The sequence below is a fragment of the Pituophis catenifer genome, unplaced genomic scaffold (genome assembly GCF_029215685.1).
Source record: "Pituophis catenifer annectens isolate HBS135680 unplaced genomic scaffold, rPitCat1.0.hap2 SCAF_453, whole genome shotgun sequence".
In the NCBI taxonomy this organism is placed as follows: domain Eukaryota; kingdom Metazoa; phylum Chordata; class Lepidosauria; order Squamata; family Colubridae; genus Pituophis; species Pituophis catenifer.
In genome coordinates this window covers 1-17,039 of record NW_027257333.1, presented here as the reverse complement: position 1 = coordinate 17,039, position 17,039 = coordinate 1, and the positions used below count along the sequence as shown (strand labels likewise).

Genomic DNA, 17,039 nt, shown 5'->3' with positions numbered 1-17,039 from the left:
TTAATAAGGTGCTCTACATAGCCTAGCTTTCATTGGAAATAAGCCTGGACTGAATTTAAATATGCCTTTACCTGTCAAAAACAAAGAAAATAGAAATTTTCATACTCTTTTGGGGATAAGGTCAACCAGATTGTATAATGCTTACTACCGCTGATGCTTTGGCAACAAAGCCATTTTTAAAAGTATTTCTAAGCAGCAAGAGAAACAACAACAGAAACGGATGCATAAGCTCCTAAATCAGTGATGGCTAACCTTTTCGGGTTAGCCAAGTGCCATAAACACCTGTGATCCCCCTGCGTGCCCTGCCTCCGTGCATGCGTGCGTGCGTGACCCCCTGCATGTGCCCCCCCACATGTGAGTGTGACCACATGTGCCCCTCCATGCATGCACACGCAACCCCCGCACATGCACGGCAGAGACTCGAAAACCAGCAGGAGGCGCATGCACATGCACGGCAGAGGTGAGCTGGGGTGATGGCTTGTGTGCCCGCAGAGAGGGCTCTGTGTGTCACCTATGGCACGTGTGCTATAGGTTCGCCATCACAATCCTAAATGATTTTCCTTGCAATATTAGTTGGATTGGAATCATTGTGGCATTTTATAAAAGCTGTCAAAAAAGCCACCGGAACACATAAACAATATTTACATGTACATACAGTGCTTTACCCATATTTCACATACCTAAATCAAATTGAAGTCCAGTTTATGTTACCTTGGGCTAAGCTTTTAGCAGAGACCTCAAGAACCCTTAGCAAAGCCTTACTGGAGTCAGCGTCTCCTCTCTTGCAAGCAGCAAAATAACTGCCTAAATAACCATTTTAATGGAGAAGGAGAGAAAATGGCTCTTTCTTTTTCTTTTTTTTTTATTGAATAAGCTATCTAAGGAAGCAAGCAAAAGTTCAGACCAACCTTCCCTTTGAGGCACTCTAAGACAACAGTTCTAAATTATTTTTACACGTTCTATTTCAAGGCTCTTAAAGAATACCGAGTCCTTGTCCTTAGCTATGGAAGAATTGAGGCCGTATGCTAATTCAAAGAGAAACAAAGTAGGGACACAACCCCCCTTTTTGTAAGATGGGGCCATATATATGTGTGTGTGTGTCAGTTGTTTGATGAAGGCTTGAAATCTTTTCACTATATTCTTTCTCTGAAAGGGCTTTAGGTGAAGGATGGAGAACTGTAACATTCAAGATATCTGTGGCCTAATTGCACACTAAAAAGCATAATTTGGAGAAAAAAAAACTTTCTGGAATCAGGACTATTTGCAGACAGCATTTGGAAATCCATGGTAAAACCCATTGTGGGAAGCCAGTTGATATCTGAACATATGAGAAGCATATTATCCATAATAATGTCCTAATTTCATTGGCTGGGCACATCTTATATGAACACAACCACTGCATTTGGTTAACCTAGGTCTAATGTCTTGTATGAACTCAACACATATACGCAGGGGTGGGCTTCAAAATTTTTAGCAAGGGGTTCTCTGCCCGGTTGCTGGGTGGGCGTGGCCATGGTGGACGTGACCTAGTCGGCCTCCTGCACCACGGTGTGTGTGTGGGGGTGTTTTTGCCCTCCCCAGGCTCCGGAGGCTTTCCTTGAGCCTCCGGGAGGGCAAAAATGGCCTCTCCAGGTTCCGGAGGCCCTCTGGTGGCCAGAAGCAGGTTCATTTCCGGCCTTCCCAAACTTCTGGTAGGCCTGGTTTTCACCCACCCCGAGCCTCCGCGCGTGCCCTGCACTTACCTGCATACAAAACAGGCCACGTGGTACTCCTGAAAGCAGCGGGGTGGGGTGGGCGGGGCCAGCCAGGAGTGGGATTTGGGGGTTCTCCGAACTGCACAGAATCTTAGCTAGAGGTTCTCCCAAACCTCTGTGAACCCCCAGCAGCCCACCCCTGCATATACGTAGACCAAGTTGGCAATTCTTCTCCAAATCTTGTCTTAGTCAGACATGTTGTACTTCAACCTCCATAATCCCTTGTGAGCACAGCCACTGGCTAGGACAGCGATGTCAAACTCGCGTCATCATGGCAGCATCACGTGACATATTGGGACTTTTTCCCCCTTCACTAAAGGGGGGGGCAGGCCCAGTACATGACACATCCAGCCCGCTGGGTCGCGAGTTTGACACCTCTGGGCTAGGAGTTCGACTGTGGGAGTTGAAGAGAAAGACACCTGGAGAGCATCAGAAGACTCATTAAGGGTCTCTCAGGAGCCTAGAAGGAAATAACAAGTTGTTTGCTTTTTTTTCAGCCTAGTTCCCAGTAATTGGAGCCCTGGTTTATGCTCTAAATGTTTACTACTATCATGAGAGAAAAGCATATGTCTGTATCCTTTTTCTCTAATAGTTTATCCCTTTTATTTTACCTACATTTCTCCCCAATTTCCACTTTCTCGTGTTTTGTTTCTTCCAGGCATAGGTTTTCAAAGCACCCTTCCAGCAAGACAAAAACAAATATTTCATTGGCTAGCTTGGAAAAGAAATTCCAAAACCGTGATGTTTCTATACCTACAAAGAGCAAAATCATTCAAGCCACAACATTTTATGGAAGCAAAAGCTGGACTTTGAAGAAGCAAAGTGGGAAGGGTATTGGTGGCTTTGAACTTTGAAGTTGAAGAAAACTCCTGAGAATATAGCCAAGAAAACAAACAGATGGATCACTGAACAAACCAATCCAGAGTTTTCGTTTGAGCCATAAATGACTAGGCTCACATTATCCTACTCTGGCCACATCATGCAAAAACTCAGCTGGGAAAAACTCAGTGGAAGGAAAGAGAACAGCACAGCCAGCAGCAAGATTACAAGATTACATTCAGAGTTACAGGGGCTCTGAATGCACAGTGGGAAAGCCTGAACGACCAGGTTAAGGAGAGATCAACAGGGAGAAATTATTTCTATAATATGTGTTTGTTCTGTAAAGGGTAAATGTGAAGGTTCCCCTTGCACATATGTGCTAGTTGTTCCTGACTCTAGGGAACTCTAGGGGGCGGTGCTCATCTCCGTTTCAAAGCCGAAGAGGCAGTGCTGTCCGAAGATGTCTCTGTGGTCATGTGGCCGGCATGACTGAACGCCAAAGGTGTACGGAACGCTGTTACCTTCCCACCAAAGGTGGTCCCTATTTTTCAACTTGCATTTTTTATGTGCTTTCAAACTGCTAGGTTGGCAGAAGCTGGGACGAGTAACTGGAGCTCACCCCGTTACACAGCACTAGGGATTCAAACCGCTGAACTGCCGACCTTTCAATCAACAAGCTCAGCATCTTAGCCACTGAGCCACCGTGTCCCTTGTTTGTTCTGAGTCAGCAGCAATTTGATGACCCATAATCAATCATTGGTTTGCCAAGGGACTGGGTCTTTTTAAATTGTTCTAATGAAGTTTCAAGCTAGGACTGAACAGTTTTGACCCATCAGCACATTTTGTCAGGGCAAATTTTCACTTGAGAGGGGAAGCTGGAAGATCTCCATCTTAGATTCACAGTCCAGATTAAACTCATATATAGAAGGATAATGTGCCTAACTTCAGATAACTCTTCAGGCATATGATTATATGGTTTCTAGTTCATTTGCTAATACTTAAGCTTTTATCAAGATTACCAGTTAGTTTGCTGTGACCAAGAACAGACCATTTAAAACAGTTCTAGAACTTGCCATTAAAAAAATAAAACCTGTTTACATTAAAACAAGATTGATATACAGCATTTTAGTGCTTTTTTTTTTTTTAAAATCACTCTGTGATTTACTGGTGAGATTTACATAGCACGTTCAATTAGATTAAAATGAAGTTGTATAATTTGCATTTCAGAATCTTTGGGAAACCAGGCAAAATCTAAGCATCCTGTACAAATCTAGCTACCATTGTAAACCATATTATAGTTTATTGTTTGGAGAAAACATGTTAGCTAAACATAACAATAACTTTTGTCAAGACAAGTGAATCCTGCCAATGAATGCCAGCATGACTTAATAGCAAATTGATTAAATATTTTTTTTTTCCATTCAGGGAAGAATAAGGGATACCCTTTACATGCCAGCATACACCAATTTCTTCCCTGATCAAACTAACCAAAACTCTAAATCCAGTTTAGCCAAAGACAATTGTTTGTCTATGACAGGAGTGGGGAACTGTGGCCCCTTTATGAGTTGTGGACTTCAATTCCCAGAATTCCTGAGCCAGCCATGCTGGTTCGAAAATTCTGGAAGTTGAAGTCCACAGGACATAAAAGGGCTGTAGTACCCCCACCCCTGCTCTATGGATACCCAAATATTGCAGTATGCACTTGCTTCACAGAGGACTGTGTTGCAAATGCCCATTTCACACAGAAGACTAACAACTCAACAATCTTACACAACAGGGAAATATGAATCTGTTGATTAAAATGAAATCCCCAAAACATTATTTTAAAACTCAATGTTACTGCAGAAAAAAAAAATTGGAGTAAAAGGGAATAGAGACTTACACTGTACGATCAGCTGTACCAATGCTTCCCTTGGCTTGACGTTAAATCCATTGTATTGACTGGTTTGACACCTGTAGGTCCCTGTCATCTCCCTTGAGACATTGACAATCCTCAGGATCCCATCATAGCTCTCCATCTGCATTGTCCCATCTGGCATGGGAACTTCCTTGTCTGCCCTGGACCAGAGGATGATAGGCTTGGGTTTCCCGGTCACCTGGCACTGCAGTTCAATGGTATCTCCTTCTCTGGTGACCAAGGGTGACTTTTCTTGTGGAACAGTCAGATTGGGTGGAACTTCAAATGGGCGCAAAGGGGAAAGGAAAGGAAGAAAACAAGAAGTGGAAATGAAATGGTTAGTACGTGAGAGTTCTGTGACTTTGAATGCATAATCGGACATTATAAGGCATAATTTAACCATCTCTGGAAGAGTATGACAGAATAATAGAATGACAGAGTTGCAACGGACTTTGGAGATCTTCTAGTCCAACCCACTGCTCAAGCAGGAGAACCCATACCTTTTCAGACAAATGACAGCCCAATCTCTTCTAAAAACAACCAATGATGGAGCACCCACAATTTCTGGAGGCAAGCCGTTTCATTGATTAATTGTTCTAACTGTCAGAAAATTTATCATTCTTTCCAGCTTGGTTCTCTCCTTGATTAGTTTCCATCCATTACTTCTTATCCTGCTTTCAGGAGCTTTGAGGAATAGATTGACCCCCTCTTCTTTGTGGCAACCCCTTATATATTGGAACATTGCCATCATGTCACCCTTAGTTCTTTTTTCCATTAAACCAGACATATCTAATTCCTGCAACCATTCTTCATCTAATTACCTTCTATGAGATTACCTTATTTTATAGCTAATCTTTTTGTAGGAGGGTGAGTAGCAAAAATAAACAAATAAATCAACCACCCAGCCTTTTTTCATTGATGCAAAATGGTTTGTATTCAGTAAAGAGGATTTCACATCTGAATATATTTTGATATAGTGTTATGCACAACCCAATGTAAGGAACAAGGAAGAGAGCATAATCTTGCCTGTTCTCTGAGTATCATTTTTTAAGAGGGATATTTATTTACTTTATTATGGGGAAAGCACATGAATACCCTTAACTCTCTGTGTGCATGGTTCATTGATGGCCTAATCTGACCTCATCTCCTTTTTAAATTGGCAGTTTTGGTGAAATAAATCATATTCCTGAGAATGTATAACAATCCATGTATGTTTGAAGTTATGTTCTGATTTTACTACATTGGAAATCACAATGTCAATTCTATGGTTATCAGTATTTTTTTCTGGCAATATATTGTTAGTAAAGAAAAAGACACACTGAAGTCAGCCATGGTTCCAATAACCACATATGATACACACTTGGATTTTGGGGGCAACAATATATTTAAAAATGTCTCTCACTCCCTTCTTTTGGGTTGTTTAACTTCCCAAACTAGCCTATAGCCTTGAAATTTTCTTTTTGGCCGACTATTAATCAGGTCCATCTTTCTTAGCTATCTTCTAACTCAACCAAATATCAGCCAGGAGCTGCTTCCTAAAAAATATTTTTTCCAGAGCCCTCCTCAAATATTGCAATGGCTAAGATTGCCTGTTTTAGATTGCCATAGCATCAATAGCCCCAGATGCAGGGGTGGGCTGCTGGGGGTTTGTAGGGGTTCAGGAGAACCTCTAGCTAAGATTCTGTGCAGTTCGGAGAACCCCCAAATCCCACACGGAGGCTCGGGAATGAGTGAAAAATGGGCCTAGCGGAAGTTCGGGAAGGCCAGAAATGAGCCCGTTTCTGGCCTCCAGAGGGCCTCCAGAGCCTGGGGAGGCCGTTTTCACCCTCCTGGAGGCTCGAGGAAACCGTCCAGATCCAGGGAGGGCAAAACTCCCCCCCCCATGGTGCAGGAGCCTGACTAGGCCACACCCACCATGGCCATGCCCACCCAGCAACCGGGCAGAGAACCCCTTGCTAAAATTTTTGAAGCCCACCCCTGCCCAGATGTATAGTAAGAGCCCATCTTACATTTTTTTTGTCAATTTTATCATTTTTCCATCAATCAGATAACACTGTAGGTAATATAAATTCTGCATATCTTTATCAATGTGCAATGGCTTTTCGATCAACCTACCTGGTCTCTCTCATACACACCATTCTCATGTTTTCCACTATATTGAATATTTATTGTATTTTAAGCTGCCCAGAGTTGCCTTGATGGGTGGCATATAAGTTTAATGAATAAATAAATACATTTAATAAATAAATATTCCCAAATACACACTGAAGCATGCACATCTCTCTTTCAGTCTTCACTGAGAGCCCGTTTAAGACATTTGTCTGCCTGAAGTAAAATAGGAAATAGTGCTATCTCTTTTTCCCAGGTGTAGTAATTCAGTGGTAGCCAAATAATTTTGACAATTATTATAATTTTGACAAAAAGTGCCTGTTTCCCCTTCCTAGCACTAAGTCTGCATGTGTGCGCATTACACAAAATAAATAATTTCTGCTATATCAGAAAACAGACACTCAAGAGAACAAAGCAAAAGGCCACAAGAAGGGCAATACTTTTTACAGAATAACAGAGTTGGAAGGGACATTGGAGTCCTACTAGTCCTACTCCCTGCTCAAGTAGGAGACCCCATTCCAGATAATCTCTTCTTAAAAACCCCACAACTTCTGAAGGCAAGCCATTCCACTGGTAATTGCTCTCATTAGGAAATTTCTAGGTTGCTTTTCTCCTTGATTAGTTTCCATCCATTGTTTCTTGTCTTGCCTCCTGGTGCTTTGGAAAATAGGTTGACCCCACTCTTCTTTGTGGCAGCCCCTCAAATATTAGAACAGTGCTATTGTGTCACCCCTAGTTCTTCTCTTCACTAACCTAAACAAACCCAATGCCTGCAACTGGACATAGGAGATGACCAGGCTGAGCCCAAGAACAGGATCAAATTTATCGTCAGTTTGGAGTTGCTATACCAGGGGTCTGCAACCTTAAACACTCAAAGAGCCATTTGGACCTGTTTCCCACAGAAAAGAAAACACCGGGAGCCACAAAACCTGGGTGGGCGTGGCCAACTCAACATCACTCCCACCCAGTTATATGACTCTCCAGCCTCACCGACCCAGGTTTTGTGGCTCCCAGTGTTTTCTATGGGAAATAGGTCTCTCTCTCTGTCCCTCCCTCCCTTCCTCCCTCTCATTTTTGTTTTTCTCTCTTTTTCCTCTCCCTCTCCCTCTTTTTCTTCCTTCCTTCCTTCTTTCCTTCTTTCCTTTCTCTCCCGCTTTTCTCTCTCATTTGTTTCCCTCTTTTCCCTCTCTCTCATTTCTCTCTCCCTCTCCCTCCCTCTCTCCCTTCTCTCATTTGTTTCACTCTCTCTCTCTCCCTCTTCCCTTCTCTCTCATTTATTTCTCTATCTCTCTCCCTCTCTCTCTCCCCCTTCTCTCTCTCATTTGTTTTTCTCTCTCTCCCTCCCTCCCTCCCTCCCTTTCATTTCTGTTTTTCTCTCCTTTTCCTCTCCCTCCCTTCGGCTGACCTGAAGATGAGCCTTTTCCTCTTTCTCCTCACTCGACCCCCTGGCTGGCTGTTGTGGGGCCCGGAGGGTGCACACAAGTGGGGATACTCTCCTCAAGTGAGCGGAGCATTGCCGGTGGCACCATTAATTGAAAAGTGTTATCTGGGTGGCTTTAAATCTCACACGGGGGATTTTCATTGGAAAAGGTGGCTGGCATCACCGAACCTCGCACACCCACTCTGGGAATCAGACTTAGAGAAAGCCGGAGTGCCCTTGCCAAAGATGTTCACCCATCAGCCAGTCAATCCGCCCACTCCGCTCACCTACGCTGTGCTTTGGACAAGCCTGGCCGCTCGATTGATGAGGATATCTCCACAACAGCTGGTCAGGAGGTGGAGGAGAAGGGTCGTACTCACTCCTCAGTTGCAGACCTGTCTCCCTTTCCATTGTACCCTCCTCCCGGATCCTATTCCCACCCTGTCAACCTTAGCAAGGTTGGCGTCAGCCACGGTTGGGTTGGGCCAGTGTCTCAGGGCAGAGAGTAGGTCACACAACCAGGTTGGCATGGAGCCATAGGAGAGGGGTCAAAGAGCCACATGCGGCTCAGGAGCCACGGGTTGCCGACAGCTGTGCTATACTTCCACAAGAGAACTAAGTCCAGCCTCCCATAATTTTGTAGATTCTTATCTAGGCCAATTTGCCTTGACCATTAGTAGATCAGATTCTTGTATATAGAAGTGGCATGAAATAAACTCCTCGTACTTTTGAAGTCTGTCCCACTTCCTGTTTTCTTGTGCCAAAAAGAAGAGACTTTTCTGTTGTGGCCGTCACATTCTGGAATATTCTCCAGTCATAGGTGAAATCTGTCCCCCACAGTCCTGGCTTTCTGGAAAAGTCTAAAACTATGTTCTGCTACTTTGCTTGAGGCCCCAACAGGGATGTTACATTGGGGTTGACTGATAGGATAGAGAAGATTTAATAATCAATTGGTTTTTATTTTTAACTTTTTATTCCAATATTAAATCCTTCTAATAATGTTAGAAATTGCTACTGGGTTTTTTTGCAATTGTTAACTTTTTTTATTATATTGTAAGCCACCCAGAGTCACTGCATTAGTGAGATAGGTGGTTTAAAACTAAATACATTAATAATAAATAAAGAAATATATAAATAATCCAAATCCAGAAAAATAGGGTATTTTCTTCTAGTCCATCAATCTATATGTTTTCTCAGTCTACTCAATCTGCTACACTGAGAAATAAAAAAATGTTTACCGAGATCTTTACTGATTAAAACAAATATATTGAAGTAAAATAACACTACAGAAAGAATGCAGACATTATTCTCTTTTTTCTCCTTGAAATGTGACTACGTTAATGCTCTTCATCAAAGAACTTGCCTTGATTTTATGATGTTCGTGTTAGTTTTTAGATCTTGCTGTGGTACAACACTGAAACACGAAGAATAGTTTTAACTATAGTGCTACTCCTGCAGTTTCATAATAGAAATAAACACAAAAGATATATAAACAAAAGCAGCAAGAGCCATATTCGGTTCATCTAAAAACCAGCAACCTATCCAACTCCTGTTCTTTGACTAAAATTAAAACATCAGCTATCAATTGTGTGGTAGAATATTGCTGCTTGTGAGCACTGTTGAAAACAATGTGCTGGACAAAATTGACCATACAAAGAAGGACATTGCATTATAGTACAATGTTGCCCATTGATTATTGATGATAATAGATCTCCCTTCCTTTTAGTCAATTATTAATATTCCTTGCCACTATAAATTTTGTATATTGTTTTTCTGCTTTTAATACCTTATGGTACACCACCCAGATTTCCTCTAAAATACAGATCAGTGGTGGGATTCAGCTGGTTCTCTCCGGATTGTGCAAACCGGTTGCGATGACTGCGGGAGGCTCCGCCCACCTGCCCGGATGTAATGTGTGACTACTGCGCCTGTGCAGAAGGCCATGCCCACGCGCTCACATTTGTGAACCAGTAGGGAAGGTAAATGAATCCCACCTCTGATACAGATGGGTGGTTTGGAGCACCACTTGAACACCATTGGCACTAACATATTACCATCAGTTAGTCACAAAAGGCAGCTCACCCAGTTAGACCCGGGTGCTGTGTTTTATTACACAAGATGGCGTTTGTTATCCATGCAGACACTACATCTATAAGGGGGAAAAAATACTAGGAATATGATGATGATGATGAGTTGCAAAACTTTATTCGGAATAGCTTACATCCAGCAACAATATCTTTAACCCCACCAAACATCCACCTATGCCTATTCCAGATCCTTGGGAAGGACTTGATAGGTGGATAAAAATGCTAAATCCAATCTGAACATCTGGCTGACTGTGTGACGAATCATAATTAACAAGATAACCAAATGGAGTCATGAGTAAAATAACAAAGGGCAAATTGTCCAGAGCATCCATTGGGAGAGGTCAACAATGCCAAAACAGTGGGCCCTTTTAAAGAAATATGTGTCATTTGTATTAAAAAGGGACAGGGCTTCAGTTGTCAGGTTGTGCAGCCATCATTACCATACAATGTATGTAAGCCTAAAAAAGACACATAGCTAAGTTTTGCAAAACCCCTGGATTTCATCTCCTTCTGTTTGTTTCCAGAGATAAAAGGAAGAAAACAACAACAAAACTTCTCAATTAAAAAGGGCATTTTCCCAGTCAATAAATGGCAATATTAAAAGTGATGTTTTTTAAACGAATGCCTGCAGCTTGAAAATGCCCTGACTTGAGTCATTAATTATATAGACTAGAAAATTACTTTTATTATTATGACAACAGACACAACTTTAAGGGAAAAAAAATCAGTAATAAGCACTTTTGAACTAAAAAGGAAGAAGATTGTTCCTTTCACACCCTGTCAAAGTTACCCAGAGCACACACAGCAGTCTACCAGAAGGGCCAGAGACCCACTGTTTAATAAGAAAGTGACATTTAATTGGCAAATTTCTTTTGTAGATTAAAAAAAAAGTTAGTTGAAAGGAGATCAACCCACCCTAATCTATCCTATCCAAATTAAAGACCGAATGTGAAAGAATATGAAAATATATTTGATAGACTATGGAAACTTATTTTCAAATTAGAAGTAACATCTTTGAAAAACAAGATGGAGGCAAATGGTATTTTGCTTGCAGAGAGAAATGATATATCTCCAAATAATCTAATTCAGTGTTTCTCAAACTTGGCAAGTTTAAGCTAGGCTGGCTGGAGAATTCTGGGAATTGAAGTCCATACACCTTAAACTTGCCAAGGTTGACAACACTGTAATCCAGTTGAAGTATTGGGCAGCAACCTTGTTTAACCGGGTTGATGTATCGGCTTTAACACTCAGATGCAAAAGCTATGAAGAATTCAGACAAACAAAAAGCTTATTCTTATATATTTGGGATGGCTGAATTTTCACATGATTTCAAGTCTGTTACTCAACAGTATTTTAAATGAGATGCTGAGGAGTGACTTTAGAACCCCTTTTGCACAAAACAGGATGCAGGGCAGGCAGGCAGCACAAATGGACAGCACAAAGTTAGGTGAAGGATTATGCATGGGGTGAAGTGGTAAATCTGTTATTACACATTTCCAAGTCTACTTGTTGTGGCCCGCTGGCGGCCAGTAGAGCTGGCAGCAGAGTCGGACAGTGAGGAAGTTGGGGAGAAACATGGGCCAGTCCTGGGGGCTGGGGAAAGCTCAGATGAGGGCTCTGCGTTGGAGGCAGAGAAGGAGCAAACAGCAGCGAGGCAGAGGAACAGCTGGAGCCTGTTCCCAGTGTGCACATGCACAGAGCTGCCAGAAGATAAGAACAACTAAGAAAGCAGGGTCGACTTGGGAGTAAAGCCACACCTTGGAGGTGATTGGCCCCTCCCATAGTAAACAAAAGAGGAGCGAACGGGGAGTGGGCTTTTGCAGGAAACAATTCATTCGTTCGGTTGTTTTAAGAGTGGGAAGTTCTGTTCATGACTCTAAGAGACTTTGTGCCACGTTTTGCCTTACGCTGCGTTTGGAAGCTAGTTATCTGGCAGCTTTCCAAGCGAGGTAAGGATTGTGTTGATAAATATTCCTCTGAAAGATTGTTTGCCAAGCCTTGCTGACTGTGAATGAAAGGAATTCACAGTTGTGTAAATAAAAGGGGTTTTGCCGGGACCAAGACTCTGCTTTGTGCTTTTTAAGGAAGCCTAGGTCAGAACACCATTGAACCAAAAGATAGACGGATGATAGATTTCAAAAATGAAAAAAAAAATGCAAGGTAAGCTGGCATTCCACAAAGCCAAATGGTTGCCTCTGGTAGCATATTTATTTAGAAGAATGCCTCCGAGCCACATAGACAAGAATAGAAACTGGGTGGGGGGGGGAGTTGGAGTGTTGAGAGGATGCCCGTTTGCCAAGCAAAAGGACAAAGGTAAGGTGAAGTGACATATAAAATCCTGCAGAGTTAAGAGTGGTGTCAGGATGTATTTGTAGATTATTTCCTGGTAAATGGATGTTTTGGGACTGACTGTGACCTTCTACAGCAATCACTGAGTCTCATCTTTGAGAGATTTTTCAGAGTTCCACAACATGCCTGCAGTTAAGGGCTCAATGACAATACTTAAATGGGACACCCAGGAGAAAGGATGTCTCCTTGGGAATGCTATCTATCTACAGCAAAAATATCATTTTTCTTCCATTGCTTTCAGTCTCCAGGGTACAGTATCTTGTCAAGTCTCTAACTTCCAGGGTCTTATGTATGTCTTCAGCTAACAGTTAGTATGTTGCATGTTTAGATGTCTCTAATTTCCAGGATCTATTTATGTGCTCACCTAACAGTTAGCATGTTGCATGTTTAAATGTCTCTAACTTCCAGGATCTGTGTATGTCCTCACCTAACAGTTAGTATGTTGCATGTATAACCCTTTTTTTTTTTCCATCAAATTTTGGACATGGCTTGAAGTTCAATGCTTCCGCTGTTAGATTTTGCTCATCATTTTAAGGTATGAAATTAGGTTTTATTATTGGAACTAATTAGGCTGCAGGACTGCTTTTAACGGAATTAATACATTTGCATGCCCAATTCATTTCATGAATTTTTTGTGTTAGTTATTTTGAATTTATTTAACAAAAAATATAATGTATATAAATCCATAGCTAAATATGGTTGAAAGATTGAGGGCAAAAGAAGAATGAGATGACAGAGAATGAGGTGGGTGGATGGAGTCACTGAAGCAGTAGGTGTGAGAAGATGGTAGAGGACAGGAAGGCCTGGAGGAACATTGTCCATGGGGTCGCGATGGGTCGGACACAACTTCACAACTAACAACAATAAAATAATTGTTATCATGGACTTGGTAAGTTAGTAATGATTTTACATACATAGTGAGATATCCACAATTGTTTTATGACCAAGGTGATCCTACAACTGTTTTGAGAGTATTAACATCCTACATGCATTGGTTTTCCTCTTTCTCTCATTTGACTTTTCTTTACACATGGTGGAGCACCAAATCCAGTGAGTAGCATAATCTATCACTGGCTGAAGAAGCTATGAAAAGCTTTCAGGTACAGCCATCTGATGGATTCGTCTGATACATCCAATTGCTCTTCCAAATGAATCTGTTTCAAGAAAAGGTAATGCACTGGTTGCTTTCTCTTGAAGGAGAAACACTCCACAGAAGAAATGGCCCTCTCTGCTTCAGCCTTGCAAGACAAACACAAGCCACTATTATTCATCCATCATATGCCAGACATTTAATAATCTTTGCTTGACACACACATACAGAGATACACATGTTCTGCCTTTTGGAATAGGTTTTGCTAGAACTGAAATGAAATTCACCACCAAGCAACAATATCCCCCACTCCTATGAGCAAATCTATTTTCAGATCCTCAAATGTTTCTCATACTTATTTCTACATCAATGTGGAAGTATTTTGAAGGGTCACAGCACAGTGGCAGCATGTGTGCTTTGAATGCAAAATCTCCATCAGTTAGTTGCCTGTATTTTTAAGGAGACTGGGGGAAAAAAATCAATTGTGAAAACAGCTGCATGGTTAACCAGGGAGTGTAACAGGGTCTTTATGCTTTGGGGAATAATTTGCAAGATTGCCAATGACTAATGACACATAAAGAAGGAGAAGGACAACCTATTCTCTTTTTCTAAACTTGATTTCCATCCCCCCCAAACTTTATAACAACAACAACAATAACTTTATTGTCATTGTATGTGTATACACAGTATACCCATACAAAGTAGTGAATTTCGTTAAGTAATGAAATTCACTTAACACCCAAAGACCAGGTCCAACACACGTAACAATCCCCAAGCGCACTCCCACCCACCAAAAATTCCCCACCCCTAAACCACCCAAACATCCACACAACAGACCAAGTTTATTTCTCTTTCTTTCACTCTCACTGAAGAAGGTGGATTGCATTTTCCATAAAACTAGTTTGAAGAGGAAAGGGTATTGAAATTAGGCTGATGCAAGGGTGAAATGCTCCCGGTTCGGACCGGTTCATACGAACCAATAGCGATGGCGGCCGGTGGTTCGGAGAACCAGTAGCGATGGCAGCGCAAAGCTCCGCCCACCCGCCCGATCGTCATTACTTCCTGGTTTTAACCAGGAAGTAACCTGTTTTTTACTGTCTGTGCATGCACAGAAGGGTTTGCACATGCACAGAGGGTCCACGCACGCACGTGATGCGCGGCGAGTGCACTTCTGGTTGGGAAGGTGGTTGGGAAGGTAAGTAGATTTCACCTCTGGGCTGATGGCTGCAGTTTGCTCATACCATTGGGTTTCAAGGGGAAAAATGACCTGGCTTTCTTTCAGAAAGCTTGCTGTCTTCCTAAAAGAACTGGCACTGAATTTCTACAATTCCTACGGGAAGTTACAGAAACACCCTCACCTGTGCTGCTGGAAATGTTGACGTCAATGCTGATATCTGAGATGCCACCACCTTTCAGAGCTGCAACACATGTGTACGTCCCAAAATCCGTGAATTTCAAATCGATGATGTCCAAATTGGTGGTTCCCGGAGAGACATCAGGATCTGTTTGAGTAATCACCATCCTTTCAGAGCTGCGCAGTGGTCGGCCATTTTTAAACCAACTGAACATGAGCTCTTCAGAGGGAATCGCTTCCACTTGACACGAGATCTTGACCTCTCTCCCTATCTGAATGTTGTCGTCTTTATGATATGGGTCAGGCGTGATCCAGAACCGTCCTTTCTTCAAGGCTAAAATGGGGAAAGCAGAATATAAATGAGTTTGATGCAACACTGACCTATTTGCAGACAGATGAGAGGTCATGACCAATTTGGTGAGATAACTGGTTTTGAATATAATAATCACTTCTGCAAATGAATCATGCTTTGAAGTCTACGCTGCTTCTTCCTGCAAAACACGTTAGACTTTACGTCCAACTACAGATAGTTTACAAGAATAAATCTTAAAATATGGATATTACAATCGAACCATTTCAAAAGAAATGCAGTAGAAAACAATCCAAATAAAGCTGTAACAAATCTGGTGTCCTCTCCATAGAGAGCACCCTCTCCATACGAGCAACACGAACAGTCAATCAATTCCAAAATCCATCAGAAACATAATAATTTACATTTTCTTTCTGAAAATTGCAAAGTAGGCACAGTTGAATTCAACAGCTGTGGATAGGGATAAAAAAACTAAGATCTTCTTTTGGATTCACACCTGATACATTTCCCACAGAGGGAAACATGAGACAGTCCTTCTAGGTTAAACAACAGAAGGATAATTTAATTTAATTTAACTCAATTTACTTTCTCAATTTAGGCGCTGTCCAAATCTCAACTGTCTCTGGATGGGTACAATAAAAAAACAAGCAGAACAGCAAATACAATACAATGATTGTTGACCTATGTGTGAGTTGGGAGGCTATGTGAAATTGTTTAATAATTATATATATATATAAAAAAAAAGAATGAAGAAGAAAAACGGATGGCCCCTGACTAATTAGTGTACACACACACCCTCAAACAATTTGACAGGAGCCACATCTACCGTACTCCAAAGCCTGAGAGAACAACCAAGACTTTAAGACTTTCTGGGATGCCACTGGGGCCAAGGAGTAAGGAATCACAATGGATATTAGAGGGAATCTCATTTTAGAAGGCAGTCATCACAAAGTAGAAAGTAGGCTTCTTGAGTCTGGAAAGATAACATTGTATAATTGAAGATACCCTGAGGGTGCCAATCCTGTCATTTTGTACCACACATCACGAGATATAGGCACTCCCTCAGATAACCAACCCCTCCACAATGGAGGGTTTTTTTCTTAGAGAGCAAGGAAAAATAACCTTGATGAAAATATGCAGAAGGCAAAAGTAGATGAAGCATATCTTAAGCAGCAAATATTCATAAAACGCTCAGACGGACACCTCCCTAATTCACAACAGCATAAGGAGGAGGAAGAGGTACAGCACAATCAGACGTGCAAGATTCTGTTATCATAGCCCCATGATGCCATGATCTATGGCATGCGTGTCACAGGTGACACATAGAGCCTTCTCTGCAGGCACAGCAGCCCCAGCCCCACTACCCATGCGTGCATGCCTCCCGCTGGCCAGCTGTTCTTCAGGTCAATGTCATGCATGTGTGTAGAGTGGGGCATATGCGGGGGATGCGTGCATGCATGCACAGGGCGCTGAGTGTACACACACGAACCCCCAAAATGCAATGTGAGCACCCCTGCGCATGCACCCTGCACCCCCGCAGCCCATTTTGGGCCTGGAAGACCTCCTGCATCAACCTGGAAGCTAAAAATGGGTGGGTGGGGGTGGGGCACATGAGCAGGGGTCATGCGCGCATGCATGGGGCACATGTGTGGGGGGGCAAGGTGCTTTGGGGGGTGCTCACATTGCATTTTTTTGGGGGGGCGCATGTGCTTTGGGCACTTGGCACCAAAAAGCCCTCACTGTCATAGCCAATCTCAATAAATAGCAATAGCACTTAAACTTTTATACTGTGATGGCGCAGTGATTAGCACTTAAACTTATAGAGATGCGGTGGCGCAGTGGTTAGAATG

At 42.2% G+C, this 17,039-nt stretch overlaps 1 protein-coding gene across 1 annotated transcript; it reads right to left on the bottom strand.

The window, feature by feature from the left end:
- Window positions 1-2,092: 2,092 nt before the first annotated feature.
- Window positions 2,093-15,213, bottom strand: LOC139326978 (MAM domain-containing glycosylphosphatidylinositol anchor protein 2-like; the record flags this gene model as incomplete). The annotated part of the gene is made up of 4 exons (XM_070956685.1): window positions 2,093-2,173; window positions 2,370-2,507; window positions 4,456-4,749; window positions 14,884-15,213. Coding segments are annotated over 4 exons (843 nt in total), but the record flags the coding sequence as incomplete, so codon positions are not given.
- Between the last annotated feature and the right edge of the window lie 1,826 nt (window positions 15,214-17,039).